This window comes from Psittacula echo (assembly GCF_963264785.1).
Source record: "Psittacula echo genome assembly, chromosome: 17".
Lineage (NCBI taxonomy): Eukaryota > Metazoa > Chordata > Aves > Psittaciformes > Psittacidae > Psittacula > Psittacula echo.
The window spans coordinates 5,070,491-5,090,547 of NC_137753.1; the positions used below are offsets into that span (position 1 = coordinate 5,070,491).

Genomic DNA, 20,057 nt, shown 5'->3' on the forward strand with positions numbered 1-20,057 from the left:
CTGGTGAGAAGACACTGACAAAGAAGTCAAATCAAGCCTCCTGTAATGCAAAACGAATGACTTCAACTGAATCCTGAAGGCAGGAATCAAAGGGACAGACCAGAGGATCTACCAGAACAAAATGCATCCCCTGCTCCTTCAATGAGGCATTTGATCACTTGAGAAATGTCACACAAGCATTTACAAGACCTAAGTACCAGGGATGTCTGAGTGCCTGTTCTACAGCCAAGTGCTTCTTCTTGAAACAAACATTCCCCTGCAGGGTCTTGGACTCATCCCAACCTTGAGAGGGCAAGCATGAGGAAGTGCTGAGCCTGTTTCTGCTGTCCAAGCAGGCAGAATAAGCAGGTGAGCACTGTGAAGGTGGGAAGCAAATGAGATGGTTAAGAATTCCTTTATGCTTCAATCATTTGGCATGTTGGTGCGGAAACAGGAGCAGATTATGTCATATTAAAAAGCATTCTTCTTAAGCTGCCAACATCCCTTTAACTTAAAACCCACAGAGAACTGTACCCGTTCACCGGATTACCACAGTGCCCAGAGGCTTTGATCACCCCACAGTAAAAATGGAAGCAAAGACATGACATACAAGTAGGAATTGAAACAGGCAAAGGAGCAATAGGAACAAGGGTTAGCACAGATACACTCAAAGATCAACACAGGTACAAAAGGAGTACCCTGGATCCAGGGCTAAGAACAAATCCAGAGCTGTGGGTACACAATGCTTCTGCCTGAGGGTGGGAACGAAGGGCCAGACCATCTTGAGGGCAGCAAACACAGCAGCAGAACTCAAATCAACTGCTTCTGGGGAGCTGAGCCCCAAAATTAGGGAGCTGTGGTGTGCTGGCTGCAGCCTGTGAACCAAGGCATGAGAAGAAGCAGTGTATGAATAAGACAGAGCTTTGGATAGCAGCACAGGGCTCCCACCTTACACCGACAAACAAGTACTTAGTATATATTGTGGAGTGAAATGCATCATTCTATGCCAGCTCCTGATTTGGCCCATCACTGGGAGGGAAGCAGACATAATGTGTGGTCTCTGTAGCTGGCACCAGGAGCTGAACTCTGGCAATTGAACAGTGACCAGCTTGTGTCACCTGCACTCTAATAGCACAGAACCTACTTACGCATCCCACACCAGGCACTATCAATACTGCATTGAGCCAAACAGGACCTGGTAATCACAGGTCCCAGACTGTCCCATGGGACTGCTTGTATCCCAGCTCCAGGTCTGCAGGGCTGGAGCTTGTGTCTCCTCCCAAGCAGGCTGCCAGTGAGCAGAGCTGATGTACTGCTGATTCCAGCAGTGCTGGCAAGCCCAGACGCCAGGCAGCAGACAGCAGAGCCTTCCTGTCAATCTGACCCACCACTATGGCAAGAGGAGCAATTCCCAAGGAGGACAAAGTCACCCCATTTATACATCAGGCTCCTATCAGGCTGCCAGCTGCAATCAGGCAATTTGTTAATGCTGCTTGGGACGGACAGCTTCTGAGAAAGGCTCTTCGTGCAGAGGGCAAAAGTCTATTTGTTCTGTCTGATACAGCTCTTTTGGTTTTAAAGGGAGCTGAAACCCAGAGATAAAAAAGACCATTAAAACACTCCCATCTTTCTACTTAGAACACCTCATGAGAGAATGGATGCCATCCTACCCATTTCAACCATCTCTAAGTCTCCTTCTATTACTGCTTCTGCATCACTGTGCTATCAGGTAAAAACCCAGCATGGCTCAAGCCCACATCACATGTACCAAAGGTCATCACCCGCTCCCCAGAAAACCCTCCCATCTGATATGTGAGATGGCGATGGACTCAGAAGATCTGGAAAACCCATGGAAACAAGGCAATACTTTCCATCAGCTCATTCCCTACACTTCACATCTCATTAAGCGCCACAGCCCGCTGGGCTGCGCTGCTCTTAAATGAAGGTTCCCCAGCTCAGGGCGAAGCTGTGACACAGCCCAGCACACACTGCAGCTCCTTCTCCTTCCCTGCATTTTTTCCCTGCCAATCCAGGGCCCACACCAGTGCAGACAACCCTAAAATCACAGCTGCACATTATACATCTGGATTCCACTTCAGCCACAGGCTCTGCTTTCTTTGGCTCCCCTCACGTTAACTATTACAGTGACCTATCAGTGCTCTCAAAAAGCACTGACCCTCAAATATTAACCTGCTGCTTACAGGGAAAAGAAAAGAGAAGTTCTCAATCTTAAAATTACATGGAAGAAGTCAGGCTGAACACATCTGGTGTGCTTATCCCTCCTTACCATGGTTCCTGGGATGCACAGAGGGATCCCTCCATGTTAAGTTAACATTGCACCATCATGCTCCCCTCCACTGCACTAAGTGTAATCCTCAGGCTGTGTCTTTAAAATTATATATATATTAATATATATTAATTACATCTATTTTATACATATAGACGCTTAGGTAAAATCCACCTTTCGAAAGCATGCCCAGTACTCTCATTCCCCCCACAAAAGCCACATTTCAGCACGCTGCATGGAAGAATTAGCTCTGAATTTGGAGCTCCATTACAATGGAGCAGGCATAAATGCAGGCATGTGAAAACCAGAAAGCATTTGCTTTCAATTGCTCTTGCTGGCAAGAGGGACACGCAAATACCTCCCCTTCCTTCACCCCCCTCTTTCCCTTCCCTTTTCTGGCAGTGTTTGCTGATGAGAAGTGCCAATGCCCCACATATCTTGGAGACAGGCTGGCAAACTCAACCCAGACTTCGAGGGACACTCCAAACCATTCTGGGAAGCCCAACCTCTGTGGGAGCTATGGCCCTTCTTAAGAATCTGCATCATCTGCTTGCAAAGGTGTAGGGGGAAAACACAGGGGCACAAAAGAGAAGCCACCATGGCTCTTCCACCCCATGGAAGTACCGAGAGGGCTGTCTGCTCCCAGGAGCACTGATATCCCATTTAGTGAAGGAAGAGAAAGGCTCTCTCCCCCCACAGCACACCACCATAGATATCAAATACAGACTGCACAGGCAATCCTCCCTGAGCAGCACTTCACACTGCTGCTCTATCCCCTTAAAGGGCAGAACATCCATCTCCAACCAGGCTTAGCGAACTGGTGCCTGCTTCCCTTAACCATCCTCCTGCCTGTTACCACCCTTCCAGAGCCAAAACTGCCTGATTCCTGCTGCTGAGACACCCAGACATCCCTGGGAAAGCAAGTGCATCAGTGTCAGCTCGAGACCTCCAGGCAGCAAGATGTTAAAAGAACCATTTAGGTTTACACAAGGGACTGCAGCCAGAGCTGCTGGGAAGAGCAGACTGTGGCTGAGTTGTTGGAAATCCACTTTTATTCAGCCAACGACTTCCCCAGCTCATCTGCTTCGTGGAGAGTCCCAGAGGGTGCAATCTGCCTCTGCAGAGCGGGTGGGTGGTCACAGCATTGCCTGTAACAAATACAAAGCCACAAGAGCCTCACCACTTCACTCCAGACGGGAAGTGTGATTCCTTCAGCAAAACAGGCCAGCCCAGAATGGCATTTACAGAACCAAATTAGACACTTAAGACACTTCCAACCCAGTTCCATCAACCCCTTAATGCCAGAATAGTGCTGCTGGGGCCTGGCATTGATATGCCAGGATTTTAAAGGCTAATTTTCCTGCAGTCCCTGCATCTTCGTGCCTGAGGACAAATTAGTCTGTGCTGCAACTGCTGCTCCATGCTCAGCTCCATTCCAATAGGTGGAGCTCTCCAGTGATGCAGAACTCCAGACTTCCCAATGATACCGTGTGGACAGACACTACTCTGATCCACCTTGCAGACAAGACATTTTCACATCAATCCTGCCAGGAAAGGAGGAGTCAAACCCACTACTTCCTCTCAGTAGTTCACCTACTGTCAGGCTTGCAAAGGCTGCTGTGCTGGATAAAAAACAAAGCTGAAATGTCCAACACAAAGGACACACAAACCAAGCTTCATTAAAAGGCTTCCTTCCCTTTGGCTTCATTTACATAGGGCCTGGATTTCCCATACCTCAGAGTTTAGGGCAGGTCAAGAGGTCCTCAAAGAATCCCAGAATGGTTCAGGTTGGAAGGGATCTCAAAGCTCCTTCAGTTCCAACCCCTGCCACAAGCAGGGACCCCTTCCACTGGAGCAGCTTGCTCCAAGCCCCTGTGTCCAACCTGGCCTTGAACACTGCCAGGGATGGGGCAGCCAAGAAGGATGGAGCAAGGCAAAAAGGAAAAGCTCCAACAAGAACACTGTAAGGAATGTGTTGATAATACGCTACATCGTCCCTAGGAGGACCTGGCTCAGAGCAGGCAAACTCCTGGAGCAGGGAAAACAAGGAGAAAGGCAGCATCTCTCAGCCTGTTAAGCCAGATGGCCAACTACTAGCTACCACACCCTCTAATACACTGTTTTCTAGCTGTGCTACAGTTCATTTCCTAAGACAAGAGGGGGCCTCCATCATCACCAGAGGCAACTTCTCTTCATCTCATCACTGAGGTAGAATCCTGATGTTTAACTCAACTACTCCACAGGCATTAAGAACCACCCAGATCCAAAGCAACTTTTCTAAGTGTCAGATATGCTCACAATTTGCTCTGCAGGCAGGATGCTTAGGCTGCAGAGAGAAGATACACCAGGATCTCTCTTGAGAAGCAACTGCAGTGCAAGATGCCTGATGACTGTTCTTATGGCTCATAACTTCCCTGATTCTATAGCTCTGTTTCCACAAGGGCCCAGGAAAATGGGGAAAGGCTTGCCTCAGGATCCTAAACTGCCAGATATCAGTCTGCCAATGGCTTGGTTTTACACTGCTGGAGTCTGGTGTCTACACACTAGGAGTAAACACCACACTTATAGAGGCAGCAGAATCCCCACCACCACTTCAGGCACAAACTGGCACAGGAACAAATGATGAAAACCAAGAAGCTTCTCATCACAGATGCCCCAGCAAAGCAAGGCGCTTCCATGCATGTCTGTGTGTTATAAATAATAGAAGGCACATAATAGAAGGCAAATAATAGAAGGGCACTATTTATGGACTCTTTTCCATGAGGCTCTTGCCAGCTACAGCATCAGAGCCCTGCTGTGTCCAGTTGTTTGTGAACATCTGCCCCACTTCACACCCTCCCGTTTCCATGATCCCATTGTCCCTCCTCCCTCTGCCACTGGCCCAACCCCAGCAGCAGGAGCCTGTCTGTCTTTCCAGGAAGCCCAGATGGAAGAAGCAGGCTCACCACAGCCTCCTTGCTGGCCACGCCAAAGGCAGCTTTCTGACGCCTGCTGGAGATGTAGGCAGAGTTTTCCTGCAGTTTCTCCAGGAGCTGCCGGATAGGCTTGCAGTAGTTGGCAATCTTGCATTGCTTCAGGAAGGATTTTAGCTGAGAGGAAGAAAAGGAGAGTAAGAATGAAAGCAATGTAATCATTTCCATAAAGAGATCCTACCCTCAGTGACAGCATGGGGCACTTCTTCCCTTCGATTCATACCATACCCCAGTGTATCACCCCTGGAGTCCTGCTACCCTGGTCTGGGAGGATGCAGTGACAGGCCAGATGTTTGTACAGAATCCAGCTCAAACCCAGCTCTTTGCACCCTTTAACACTACTTCTTTCTGGAAAAGAGTTATCAGTGGAATCCAAGCAGCCAGCAGGAAATAAAGCCTGAGCTCTCTTTGGCCTCTGCTCCGAGATGGCATCACAGCTGCAGTATCACTATCTCCTGCTCAGCCAAATAGGATGAGGGACTGTGGACCAGATGCAGAGATAAGGAATAACAGTGGATACATGGATGATAGATGACCAAAAGCACAAGAAACTGGAACCTTCATCTCAGCTGGAACCTGCAGATGTTATCATGATAAAGGGTTTCTAGGAAGAGCACAGTCAGTGTTGGAATGGGAATACCAAATACAAGAGGCTGTGGATGAGACTGACGCTGGGACTGGAGGCAGAGTTTCAGAAGAGACTTCAAAGTGAGGTGGAAGGATCTGCTGACTGGGTGTAAGAGTCTCTGTCACAGCACAGAGGGAAACGCGGTGCTGCTGCTGTGGGTCAGGACAGATGGGTGACATGGGGTGAAGTTTGCTTTATGTCTGACTGCCCCAACCCAGCTCCAACTGGCACCACTGAACGTTCAAGGGTGCAAACCCACACCCCCATCACACAGCAATGTCCAACAACTTGTGCAGCACATGCCTACAGGATGCTTTCTTTCAGACCTTACATGCAACTCTCAGGCCAAGAGCCACTCTGCCAGGAAAACACAAACCTTGTTACAGCCAGAAAGGGCAAGCACCATCCTACTCACAGAGAACATGGCCCTGCTTTCTCTCTCCATCCAAGGCACTTCACTACTGTCAAAGAGATTTCATTGCATGTTTTTGTGTCCGTTTCCTTTTTACCCCAGTTGTCCTCAAGCAAACCTCTTTTCTCTCTCTGCTAAAGACTTCCCCTCCCAATACAAACCAGCCTCCAACACCACTGCACTGTTCTGCCACCTCCAAACTAAAAGCTGAGGAAGCAATGGAAGCTCTTGCTGACAGAAAGAGAGATGGCGATGTCCCATTGACTCATGGCTTGAATTCCAGTTTACTGTAGTGTCTGCTAACAGTTTTCTCCAGCTCCAAGACAAGCCTCTGGAGTGCTGCCCAAACTCTGCAGGCCAAGCTCTTTGTTAGAGCCATATATATATACACACACACACACAAATATACAATGCACAGACACTTGATTTAGAGAAAGAGATCCAGTGAGGCAAGAGATAATGGTTAACCACAATGGAACATTCATCTCAGCTGTGACCTGCAGATGCTATCATGATAGAGATGAAGAGTTTCTAGTCAGCAGACATAGTCCTGCCTTCTCCACTTATGGCTTCAAATGTTCTGCCTCAAAACACAGAGCTGGAGGAAGGAACATAATGTCTCCTTCCCATCAAGCCTATACGGTGGCTTGATCTCACATGTGGATAGGTATTAAATGTTGATCAAGAGGTGACAGTCACACCTAGCCTCTCTCTGTCAGGACACCGCTCTCTTGATGGGTATACTGCTGCAGCTCTGCTGTCTGCTACACACATGAAAAATGTCCCCCAGCACCTAACAGCAGGGGCTTCTCTTGTCCCTTTATCCCCAGCATACACCCAACCTGCCATGGTACATCCAACTTGGGAAAACGGGAGTTAAAATGAACACTTCCCCCTTTCCACAAGGCATCCAGCCCATCAAACAAGTACAGAGAAACCTTCAGCAAAACCATTCTGCTGCTGAAGACTGTCCTAGTCTCACACCCCTCTTTCTTTTATAGGTGCTGCATATTTATCTCCACTGAGAGATGCATTTGTCATTCCATTTATCTCACTTGATCCCCCCAACTGCAGCCCCAGATCCATTCCATCCGCTGCCACATACATTATCATTTCTCTTCCACTGCAGAAGTGTCACCAGAAATCCTGCAAAATCCCTGCCTCTATCTGTGCAGTTTGGTGTCGGGTGCTTGCTCTCACAGCCCTATGCCTCATTTCTTCTGCTTCCCCCCCTTCCTCCTCTCTCCTACCCCTGCAATCCCTCACAGTCCCCCCACTATCTGCCACAGATAGTAATGAAACATAATGAGACCTCATTGCTGTGTTGAGGCAGGGAATACAACCAAGAAGGTAAAAGGTAGAAGAGAGAAAGGGACTCTGTGTGTGTCCTTTTCCACTCTGCCAAACACAACAGTCATATCTCTGCAGAATAAAAGCAATCAGAACATGTGTGTGTGCACATACATCATTAAGATCTCACACTGGTTCCCAGCTAAGCAGCTCTGTGATTAGTGGGACTGATGCTGTCCAACTGCCTGCCTTAAACACCACTGGTTTACACCCTAAGAGACCACAGCAAAACCCAGCTCCTCTTCCTGTAAGCGACGCAGGGAACCAGAAATGACCTGAAGGGGTTGGGCATGGGTTGCAGGGAACCCAGATCAAGCCCAATCCCCCACCCACAAAAAGCAAAGGGAACATTCAGCCTGGGATAGAGTGTGAGCGGCAGGAATGGCTGCTGGCCAGGCAAACCAGCACCTCCTGCCCTTCTGTAGCTGCAGGTCATGCCTCTGCCATGCCATCTCCTGCCTTCACCCAGCAGACCCCCCCCAACCCTGCCCAGTCTTCCCTTTAACCTCCCTATGTGATGCCTGTCAGGGCTCTAGAGGAGAGAAGGGAAAAGGCAGTCTCTTCCAAGCATCCAGACACAGAGGCTCTGCGCTCTGAGCTCCTTACCAGCCTGCGGAGGCAGCACCACCATGGGGTCGTGCCAGCGGCTGGGCAGAACAGAAGCCTTTGAACTGTTTCCTGCTCTGCCCCTCCTTTCCTTTAACGTGCTGGGGTGCTTCCTGCCTTCCAGGCAAGGAGGACTGAAAGCTCAGTTTGAGGGCAGTTCAGCCTGGCTGCTCCCAAAGCCGCTGACCAGAAGACAAGGAACTCAACCCCTCGCCAGCTGGAACACAGCCCCTACGACACGGCACTGAGAGAAGCGTGAGCTCATCAGAGAGGAAGAATCAGGACAGATGGATGCGTACAGTTAACTGGAAGCTTTCCAGGAGAAAAGCCTTCCCCACACACACACGCTTTCCCGAAGACTCGGAGATTTTGGGAAGCCAACCTCAGCACCCCAGCCCAGCAGACGCCACGAGGCTGTGGTTAGTGGCAGCCAACTAGAAATGTGATAGCATTAATTCTCTGCAGAAACAGAGGCTGGTCCCAGGGTGTGTTTGGAAGCCACAGGGTGCTGGGTGCCAGAGGGCCGTCAGCCGTTTCTCATCCCAGCTAGAACATCGGCTCCGACAGCTCCGATGCTCTCAGCAGCTGCTGGCTGAGAGGAAAGGGCCTTGTTCACTGCCAATAAGGGAGAGGCACGCAAAGAGCAAGCACAGGAGCTGCTCCCCTAGCACAGCGAGTGCCTGTCAGCTCACATTAGCCAAAGCACCCTGCTGCCAGCTCGGCATGGGCCGTGCCAAGCTGCAGGGACCCAGCCAAGAGTCATGCGCCTGACAGATGCCTATTACAGAGCAGAAACGAGACCCAAGTGGGTCCCCACTGAGACACTGCACCCACGTCAACCAGAGGCATCACAGCAGCAAGATGTGCAGGCACAGGGTCTCTTGGCAGACACCAAAACAGGTTCATGTCCCAGTGGAGGATGTAACAGTGTGACATGTGTCATTCATGAGTTAAAAATAGGGCTAAGAGGCAGGGAGGGAACAAGTTCCAACACGTTTACACTAAGCAATCTTACTGTTCAAAGCAGAGAGGTCACTGCTCATTCAAAACTGAAGCCACCCAGCTAGCAAGGTATTAGGGAAGGATTATGCACAACGCACCCAGCTGCACAGCACTCTTAAGCAGTTTGATTGCAGACAATGAAGTATGTAAACAGGACGTGGTTAGGAAAAGCATCCTGCACTGTGGAATGGCAGGGGAGAGGGGAAGGAGACTACTTTGCAGGCACCACTGTTAGGTGGAAGACAAGAATTGTACTGGTTTGTAGGGAGGGACTTGGGGAGAAAGTGCCTCAGTTGATGGAAGCACTGCGAAAGGAAGGAAGATTGCCATCTTGTGGAGAGCACGAGGGAGGTTGTGAGGCAAGGAAAAGCATGGGATCACAGCACAGATACTGCTCCGAGACAACACAATTCCAACAGCCAAGAACTCATCTGCGTTCAGTAGTCAAAACCGCATCCCTACAGCAGTTACACAGCCCTCTATTCCACTCTGGCTTCCAAAAGAGCAACCAACTCCACTGTCACCTACCTTCAGCCTCCTAATTAGATGTGCTGCCTCTAAAGGTTTGCTCCTTCCTAAGAATTCCCCAAAACACAAAGAAAACTGTAACTAAGAAAAGGTAAACGGCTCTTCCCTCACCTTACGAGGACCATCCCGAGTTCCCCGTTAGCTTAAACAGCTTTATCCTGCTTTGTGCACATTTACAGAATGACCAAAAAGAGTCTTAAACCTTACCTGAATGATAGTAGGGAGAACCAGCTCTGGGAATCCAATGCTGTAGGCTTGGCAATGGAGATACTCAAGCATCAGGTCATAGAGCTGGTCGATGAGTCCATCCTGAGCAGGGGAAGGAGAAATAGAGGTATCAGATAGGAACTAAACCTTGGGAAACGAGTCTCCAGCTTAAGGACAGGAACACAAAGACAGGGCAATCCTGTTGCTTAGAGAAGCTGTGCCAGGGTTCCACTTACTCGATAGGCCTTCTCCTGCAGGTTGGCATTGGAAAGCTTCAAGATCACTGCAAAGTTTATAGGTTTAGCACTAATACGTCCTGGCTTCTTGTTGAAATCCACTTGTTGGAAAACCTACACCAGAAAAGAAAGAGTGTAAAGATGATCCCAGCACAAACCAAATACCAAATGACTCAACTAAGATCATGCAGAGCTGAGAAGACAATCCACAAATCCTGATTCCTGCTTGCCCGTTCTGATCACTGTCCCCCAGCTTGCTTAAATACCCTTGCAAGCAACAGGTAGGGAGCAAACACCAACCACGCTTGAAGCTTTATAGAGACCTGGGTGTGAAAGACGCCCCAGAAACGTGAGTTAAAGGAAACCAACACAAGCAACAGCACAAGAAACTCAAGCTTCGTTCCTCAGACTCGTACTTCTCATGGGCAGAACGATCATACTACAAAGCCCAAAGTGCATTTTGGAGCTGTCCCTTAAGGAACAAGCAATACTAAATGTTGCTTACACCAAATCCATTACCCTTTTATTGTCACTGAAATAACTGCCCCAGGAAGCAGAAACCAGGAAGTCCTCTTCATGCCCATAGCAAGAGGTTGGCACTGGATGATCTTAAGGTCCTTTCCAACCCAAACCATTCTATTATTCTATGAACAACCCTCACCAGGCAAGGTTTTTATTCTAACTCATTTCCCATTGGTGTCCTTTGTACCAATTCTAACTCAACAGCCTTTAAATTAGTGCAGATTATTCCCCATGGCCATCGGATAGCAAGGGACATGCTGGCTTCTTCCCAGAGTTTGAGAGGAGTCCATGCACCCTGCTCATCCGAGTGATGAGCACACACAAACTCTGGGGTTCAGATGGATGCTTAGGCAAAAGGCAGACCTGAACCTTGCTTTTGTGTTCTTCCAGAGCTCATTTAATGATAATGGCTGGGGAGAGGAATACGAAGGTATGAAGCTGACATAGTAGAAAGAAGAAAACAGAGGAAGGCCACGTGTGTGTGGCTCTCAAGCTTGGATTTAATTCAGAAGAGCCATTATTGTCTTAAAGCTTAACAAATTGGAATTGAGACTACAATAGGAAAGCCCTTTCCTTACTCCCTTCTGGGAGGAGTTTCCCAACTTCATTGGGGAAAGAGTAACATGAATGAATGAGAACCTCCATTCGTTTCCCTGCAAGGCTACATTTGGCACATGGGCAAGTGATCTTCAGCTGAAATCAGCTCAAGCCACAATGTGCCTTGGTCCTTCTGCCCTGGGTAGGCAACAGGGTACTGTTACCCCAATAACCCTTGTGTGTTGTGCTGCTCTTCCTCTGAAGCTGTGATACAGGAAGGAGCAAAAGATAGAGGCAGACCTCAGGAGAAAGGTGGTAAGAGCACTAAAACCAGCTTGATGTGAGGCAGCTTCCCAGAGACACCCATCAGGGGACAACAAGCAGCAATCAGGGGAGGTGGTCACTAGTAAGAGCATGATAACCACTGAGGAGGCTGTTGAGGAGCACCTCAAAGGCAGCACAAAGCTCCTCTATCCCTGTCCCCAAAGCTTATAAATTGCACTCCTAAGCAGGAAATAATTTCCCTTCCCTCTCTGCAGCAGTAAGACATTCATCATCAGCCACCAAGCAGCCCAGCAAGGTGGGGATGCAGCACACTGATTGCTAGAGGCTGAGGTGAGGAGGTAAGGGAGGGTGTTCAGGTCACCCCAGTGCCCCCAGGGCAGAAAAGCATGGAGACAACTATTGATTTCTGTACATTTTATTTGTCAATCCAGATTATTTGGAAGGGGGGGGACAAACCTGGTGGCTTGTGAAAACAAAGAGCACCAGGCTTGGGAATCGATGCTATAAACCTTGTTATGCACGGTTATTTCTTTGGCCAAAACAGCAGTATTGATCCCGAAGGTCAGACACATTAAAGCAAAAGGCATTGGGCTCTGCGGGATGCCTCTAGGCAAGGGGGGAAACACAACCAGAGGGTTTGAAACTCTCCCAGGCCCCAGTCAGGACGTGTGGGATAGGGGGAAAATGTGGTTCTCCCATCTCCAGACTATGCAGGAGAGGATAACTGATGTCTAGGAATGCCGGAGCAGGGTGGAAAGGTGGTAATGAGGGACTAGAGGGCCAGAAAATAGCACAAGGCAACAATTTGGCTGAAGTGATAACCACAGAGGAAAGAACAGGGCAACACAGGCAGGAAGGGGAAGGCTTTTTGGCAAGCTCAAGCTCACAGATGACTTCCACGTGGCTAGTGAGAAGGGTGCTCACATATAGTTTATACTGGCAGAGTACAAACCAGAGACCCAACTCTGCACCCACCGCACTCGCACTGTTCCACCCCATTCAACCACATCTCCTTCCTTCAGGCTCTAGCAAAAGCCTCCTGGCATCTCCTTTGATCAACCCAAAGCTGGCTGCCCCAGGCCAGATCACAGCAGAATCCAGAGCTCTGCTGGGCCTGCCTGCAGCTCTCCCTCAGGCCTGGCATCAACCTCCTACTCATATCTTGAGTATCCCCAAGGACAGACACTGATTTATGCAGCCTGTTCTAGCCTCATCCTATAAAACTGTTGGTGTTTTTTTTGGGGGGGTGGGTTTTGGGGCTGTTTTCCCCCCCAGTGCTTAAGTGGGACCTCCTGTATTTCAGTTTCTGCTTATTGCCTCTCAGCACTAACTGCCATTGAGAGAAATCTGGCTTCGAATCTCGTTATTCACAGAATGACTGAGGTTTAAAGAGAGCTCTGGAAGTCATCTTGTGCCCTGCTCAAGCAGGACAACCTAGAGCCAGCTACCCAAGACCATGTCCAGATTGTGTCTGAGCATCCCCAAGGATGGAGACTCCACAACCTCCTTGGACAAACCAGTGCCAGTGCTCAGGGACTTTCATCCCTGATCTTCATCTTCTTGAGGCTGAACAGTCCCAACTCTTGCAGCCTTTCCTCACATGAAAGGATGCTCCATTCCCTTCATCTCTGTGGCTCTTTATTAGACTCACTCCCATATGTCCATGTTTCTCACCCCTTGAACTGGACACAGCACTCCAGCTGTGGGCTCACTAATGCTCAGCAGAGGGGAAAGACCACAATCAAACTGCTGGCAAAGCTCTAACACAGCCTTCTCTCAGCTTCATATCATGTGCAAGGTCGCTGATGGTGCCACTCTGCCCCACCATTTGAATCATCAGTGAGTATGATAACCACTGTCAGCCCCAGTATCCATTTCCAGTGTACATCACTCGCCTCTAGCTAGATTTCATGCCTCTGATTACAGCATAAGCCCTGGAAGATCAGCTGGCTGTCAATACACCTTTGAGCCTGCTTATCTAGCCTGCAATTCATCAGCTTGTCTGTGAGGAAGCTGTGGGAGATGGTATCCAAAGCCTTGATAAAGAGGAGATAAACAACATCCACTGCTCTCCCCTCATCCACTGAGCCCATCGTCTCTTCACTGAAGTCTATTAGCTTGGTCAGGCATGATTTCACTCAAACAACCCCTGGTACCTGTAGGGCTGTAATCCAGAATTTAAGAGCTGCAAAGTAACAGTGGAGGGACAAGAATGAGGGAAAGAAAAGATCCATCTTCAGTTGGAGCAGTGGCTGAGCTTGCTCTGTCTCAACTTCCAGTTCTGTTTCCCTTTTAAAGGGGGCAAAGAGCCCACGTCTTGTAGAAAACTCAGATCTGTGCTACATGTAGGACAAGCTCCAGCATTATCAGCTCTCTAAGTACAACCTTCACACCAGCTCCTCTGACACAACCCACTGCATGTTGCACTCCAAGCCCCTGAGGACTCTGGAGCAAGCTGCATGACCCAAGCCATTCAAGTGTCAAAGTGAAACACTCCTGCCTCCCTAAGAACATCAGGGTTAACCTGCTCTCCCCATCCCTTCCCGACGAAGCCAGCTTTAAACTGGCATGTGAAATGTGCCTGGGGGACATTTCCACCTTCTTTATCCACTGTCCAGCAGACGAGCCACCAATCTTCCTGCTGCAGAAACTACTGCCTGTCACACAGGAATTGAAGTGATGGCAAAAAAGCAGAGCCTGGGATCACACAGGCTCTTCAAGGGTAGTAACAGTGCAAGAATAAAGCCTGCTTCACACCCTCTCCCAAGCCACCTCCTCCTAAGATGTAATTTTAGCTGCTTCTGCTCCGTCCTGGAAAGCAGAGTCAGAGGGGAGACAGCCCTGGATGCCCACGCTGGGGAGCATCAGCCCTTGTCAAGATGCATCAGGCAGGTAGCTCTTATTGCTATTGGCAGGGGCTTGGGGAATTCCTGTGCCTATGGGAATTGTATAGACATTCAATTTGCTGTCTCTGGAAAGCACAGCAGCAACAGGGCTGAGACAAGAGGTAGCAAGGCTTAGGTTTGCTTGATGGGGAGGGGGAAGGGAAACACAGTTACATTCACTTCTTGCACATAAACTCTACACTCTACGGCCACGTAAAGCCCTCTCTAAAAAGGGCACAAAATAGAGGGTCACAAACCCAACAGCTATTCTTTTACTGCACTTGGATTCAACTGCAACAGTGACAGAGCAGCCTTTCCTCCTTCCTATCACACAGAGCATACATTAGGCTGGGAAAGTTTCATTCTGCTCCCCAGACCCCAGTCATGCTCCTCAAGTTTACTCCTGCTTAGAACCAAAACACTGATCAGATCCTTGAATCTCATAATAGTTTGGATAATGGGCTTTAAATGGATTTTGTTTCATGACATGATGTGGCATGGGACAAATGTCCACTGACTAAGTCACTGCTGAATTTGTAAGCTGGTAGAAACAGGCTCATAGTTAAAGCTCTGTGGCTGGGCATCAGGACACAGATTCTCCTTCCAGCATCACCACAGCCACTCTGGGACTTTGGGAAGGTCACTTCACCTTTGTGTGCTAAAGCTTCCTACCGCCTCATCCACACAGCTGGAATACATCTGCCTGGAGCCAGCTTATGGAGACACTCGAAGGGTTGTAAGAGAGCTCAGATACCATTGCAGCAGAGAGGAAAGAATTGGGAAGATGGAAGTACACAAAGGGAACAGCCCTGAATGCTCCTGGTAACTCCACAGAATGTTAGAGGGATCCTTTGCAGGAGACAGGCAGGAAGAAGGGAAAAGCTGACAGTGGAAGGAAGGTTTGAGTTTAACATCATCCCATTCCTCTTAGGTTATAGAAACTGAAGCAAAATAACTGACAAAGCAATGTGAAAGAGCATGCAAGCAACACACATGCACACATTTACCCTGCCCCCATCTCTCCCTTGTCACCAGCACCTGGACAAGCTAAACTGAGCAGTGCTTCACACAGCAGGATCGGATGTGGTCGGGATGTGGAAGCAGGGCGGAAGCTCAGTGTGCAGTGTGGTAACGTCTGGCTGGGGCCTGACACACAGATTAAAGCTGAGGTGTTGGGGCCAGAAGGCAAAGAGCGGGGGGAAGGCCCCAAGGGGAAAAAGGTTTTATCTCTCAGAGCACTAAAGAGCAAAAAGCATCCTCGCCCCAAGCTCCACTGTCCCAGAGGGGAGATGCTGCTATCGCTAAATCTGGTTGGCAGGATGTCAAACATGCATGAAGGAGAGGAAGGAAGCAGGCGAATGGCAAAGCCACACAGGGCAGGGCCAAGGAGCAGCAGAGGAGGCAGGAGATTTATAAACACCACTGCCTTTCATAGGCTCAGAGGATGCGGTTTGCAAAGGACGTTTACAACAACACGAAACCACAAAAGCCTTTTGCTTCAACAGAACTTGATTAGGAATGAGCTTGGCTGACTCAGGTCATTTATTATAGAAGTCTCCCTCCTCCTCTTCAGTGTCCAGCCTCATGCCAACCTACTGGGGCTTCTGCATACCTCACCCTGCCTTGCTCATGCTTCTTCAGTGCAACTTGGCTGCACCACTTCTGCACCACCTTCTCATGGCAGCAAAGCTGCAAAGACCCTTGTGGATTCCTTTCCTTTCCCTTTGTCTGCAGGTAGAAATCCTTCTTCTTGCTAAGATATAAACACACCAGCAGCATCAAGTAAGTAACTGGGGATTTACTGCAACCACTTGGGCCTCTGAACCTCTTTGGCAAACCCACTGCCTACTCTGGCTGCATTAAACCACCTTAGAATGCATTTCTGGACCCACCTATCTTGGATACTCTCTGCTGACAGGCCAATAAAGGCTTAATTCTATTTGCTAACCAAACAATACATCCTTGTCTGATGCTGTTTGAAAGGGAGGAGAGCAACTTGGGCAACCTTGGAAGCTGTTGGTAGGTACAGTGAATGAATGTGTTGAGCAGGTAGGAGGTATTAGCTGTTATTAGGACTGCAGGAAGCAACTAACCTCCAGGATAAATGGCAACACTGGGATGAAGGTCCTGGTGTTCTCAGACAACAGTGTAAGTGCACGGATGCAGTGCATGCGCAGGGGGTAGAACCGAGACGTTGGTACCAGCCTAGAGGGAAAGAGACAGACATTAGAGCAAGTTTATACCTGCAGCCTTCAATGACACTTGAGAGCTTTTCCTACTCTCCAAGAGACAGAGAGCTTTAGTATTGCACAGCAATCTGAGCTGCTAAAGTTATCCCATAGTTCAAAATAGGATTCACACATTAAAGCTATAACACTAACACACATTCCTGCAACCACAGCACTAAGTTGCCAGCTTCTGCTGGGAGAAAGTGCTACAAGAGCTTTGCAGATGAAGTTTATCACTGATGCTGTTCAACACTTGCAGCTCTCATGTTCCCAGCACAGGTTGGTAGGCAATAAAAGTGGTAGGAACCAGCAGTAAAATGGCAATCTAAAGCAGCAAGTTTACCAAGAAAAGGGCTCCCCCAGTATACCAGAGAGACTACAAGGAGGAATATGCTTCCCATTTCAGGCTCTGTACCCTTTGTGTACCCAGTGTTCATGCATACCCCTTAGTGTGGAATGTTGCTGAGGCAGGAGCTGGACTAGCAAGACCAGCATATCAGAAAGGACAGAATGGGAATGAGGGTGAGCTCTCACAGCCACATCTCTTCAGCTCTCCAATCCAGAGCTATTCCCATCTCCTTCAGAGCAGCGAGATGTACATTTGAACAGCCAGTAATGAGCATGGAGGGGAAAAGGCCAGAATTCCTTTGACCCCCACTTCAAATGGTTAAGCACTCAGGTATTGAGAGAACTAGAGCCAACTTCATTTGTAAGACTGGGCCTGAGAAGGGTCAGCTTCCCCAGCACTACATCAGCCAGAGGACACAGACCTCATTCCTGTATCCCTCTGGAAACCTCTCACTCTGAATGACCCATACCTGAAAACATGGATGCCTCCAGCACTAACCAGGACTACTTCAAACAACCCAAACCCCACAGTTCCAGGAGGCTCAAGTCTGACCAAGGAACCCTTCCCCAAAGAGCCTGCAGAGCCAGCCAGGAGGGCAAAGAGAAGATGCTTGAGCAGGCATCATAAATCACCTACATCTCCTCAGCTCCAAATAGTGAAATAATTATCGTTGGATCCATTACAGGAATAAATCTGCTCTGCACCCCTGCTCTGACACCAGTGGAGATGACGAAAGCCATTCCCAGGAATTAATTGATCGAGGAATAAACCTGTTAAGAGTATGGATTTACTGTAAACCAAGGCCATTAATTTTAGTGCGCGCAAGGATGCAACAATCTGCCCCACTTCCCAATAGCTGGATGCACAGAGAATACAAAACACAGCTGGGTCCCAGCTCTGCTGGGAAAGGTCCAACTGCCTACTCACTGCACAGTGCAGGCTCAAACTGACATCTCATCTCAGTAGAGAGTTCTTTCTAATGCCTTACCATCACTGCTTCTTGGAATGCCTGCTGTACATCTCCCAGGACATGGGCTGTGGTGCAGAAAACAGCCTAAAGGCTTCTCCAAGCTTCTATTTACTTGCTACAGCTCCTCCTGTTATACTTCTGGGTGACCACAGCCTTCCTCTGGCTAGAGAGGACAGAGGAAGCTCCTTTCAACGTCAGCCTCCCCCCCACCAGGACAGGTCACCAAGGGAAGCTGCTCAGGGACACCAAGGTTGTGTTTGCTTCTCCAGGGAGGCTGTGCCTTGCCCTTTATGTGCTGAGAGGCTGGAAACTAACCCTTAACAGGCACCAAAAATCCTCGTTTAGCTATAAGCTAGGGAGGAACTTCACTTCTATAGCTCAGGCTGGGAGCAAGGTAGAAATCCAGGTAGACATGGTCAGAAAACCACTTTATAGGATGAGGGGAAAAGGGATATCAAAACAGGAGCTTCTATGACAACTCCTCTGCAAATAAACCCAACTACCAACTCAAATGCAAGCACATAGATCTAAAGGAGGGACTTATGGAGCGTGGAGACAGAAAAGCACAAAGCAAAGGAAGGAAGGGGAAATATCCATGTTCTGTGATCTCTGCAATAGCTACACCACCCCCCCATGGGTCAAACTAACCGCGACCCTTCAGCTGTTTGAAAACAGCATCACTCATTACTCCATGGCAATTCCATGAGCAAACTCAGCAATGAGGCCCTTCCCAGCATCCCAAAAGTCAGACACCATTATTCCCAGCATTTCTCCACTCAGCAGTCCAACTTCCCTGGAGCACATCTTGAGCACAGGTAACTTCCAGACACATAAGGGGTCTATTTCAGAAGTATGTATTACTGAAAGTAGTTTAAATGCATTTTAGATGCTTGGAAGCGAGAAGGAGCAGGAAAATGAGGGAGCTAGTTCTGATTTTAGCAGGCAGCCTTCTACCAGTTAACTTCTTAAATCACTTCTCAAGTTCTGCCCTGGTCCCTGCCTAGAGCAAAAAGCCTGTGATGAATGGTGGTTTCGCCCCATTCCACTCCCATAAGAGGCCAGGAGCTGATCAGTCCCACGGACAGACAGACAGACACCCTGCTCAGCCCTTGTGCTGGAGCTAGGCGCCACCTCCCGGTACAACAGGCACTGGGGAAGAGGAGTCTCCCAGCACTATCACCCTTGGGATGTAGCCCAGAGCACTACAACATCAGGAGCAGATGCGAAAGAAGCTATTCCAGATGTTACACAGCATCCTCAAAGCTCAGCAGCCCAGAGACACAAAGGGAGGGGTCATTGAAGCCATCTCCACTAGGAAACCTGCTGGCAGCAGCCAGATACAAAGCAGCCTTCAAGCAGATGCACTCCCCTAAATGGGCCTTCCAGAAACACATAAAGTGGCCCATGAAGAGGAAATACCTTGACCTGCAGGGTAGATTATTGTAGCCTCTTACCTCAGATAGAAACAACCTAAGTTCTTCCACCCCACTCAGTTGCTACAGACCTATCCACATCAGGGGATGGGGCACAGAGATACTCTTGCTAGTCCCAGTTTGGACAGCACTGAGAAGAGTTGCTTATGTCCAGGAAGGAGCCACCCTTTTTATATCCTAGACACTGGACTATTACTGGCTCAGTAAGGAAGCCAGGGTGGGATCTATTTCTATTTTCCCAACCCTAGAACCCATCTGTTGGGTTCCCAGATCTTTAAAGCCTTGTCAGACAGTAACTGTCCTTCAGCCCTGCTCATCACAGATGCTAAACTATTCTACTTGCTGAGACTCACCCAATTCACCTCTCTTGGCCCCACATAGCTGATTTATCTGCCTGGCCAGGTAGAAAACTGGCTAGGTTTGTCTGCAAGACAACTAAAGCTCTACAAGAGCAGTGGGAAGCAGCCTGGCCACATGGGGGATGAGAAGAGGGATATAAGCACGCTCTAAAGATCATTTAAATCTGCTTATCCTCATCACCACTTGGGAGGTTTTCAAGGCTGGGGGTAGTGTTTTAAAGCTGAGAATCTGGTTAACAGAGCTAACAGGATTTCAGAGATCACCAGAGATGCATAAATTCC

General features: G+C 48.8%; 1 protein-coding gene across 2 annotated transcripts in view; it reads right to left on the reverse strand.

The window, feature by feature from the left end:
- Positions 1–20,057, reverse strand: part of NOC2L (NOC2 like nucleolar associated transcriptional repressor) — a 43,892-nt gene that overhangs the window by 12,491 nt on the left and 11,344 nt on the right. For both annotated transcript variants that reach the window (XM_080631073.1, XM_080631072.1), the window contains exons 12-15: positions 16,530–16,641; positions 10,208–10,321; positions 9,972–10,073; positions 5,212–5,355 (exon numbers count right to left, since the gene is read on the reverse strand). In XM_080631073.1, the coding sequence (XP_080487199.1) occupies positions 5,212–5,355; positions 9,972–10,073; positions 10,208–10,321; positions 16,530–16,641 (472 nt within the window). The remainder of the gene's footprint in view (positions 1–5,211; positions 5,356–9,971; positions 10,074–10,207; positions 10,322–16,529; positions 16,642–20,057) is intronic.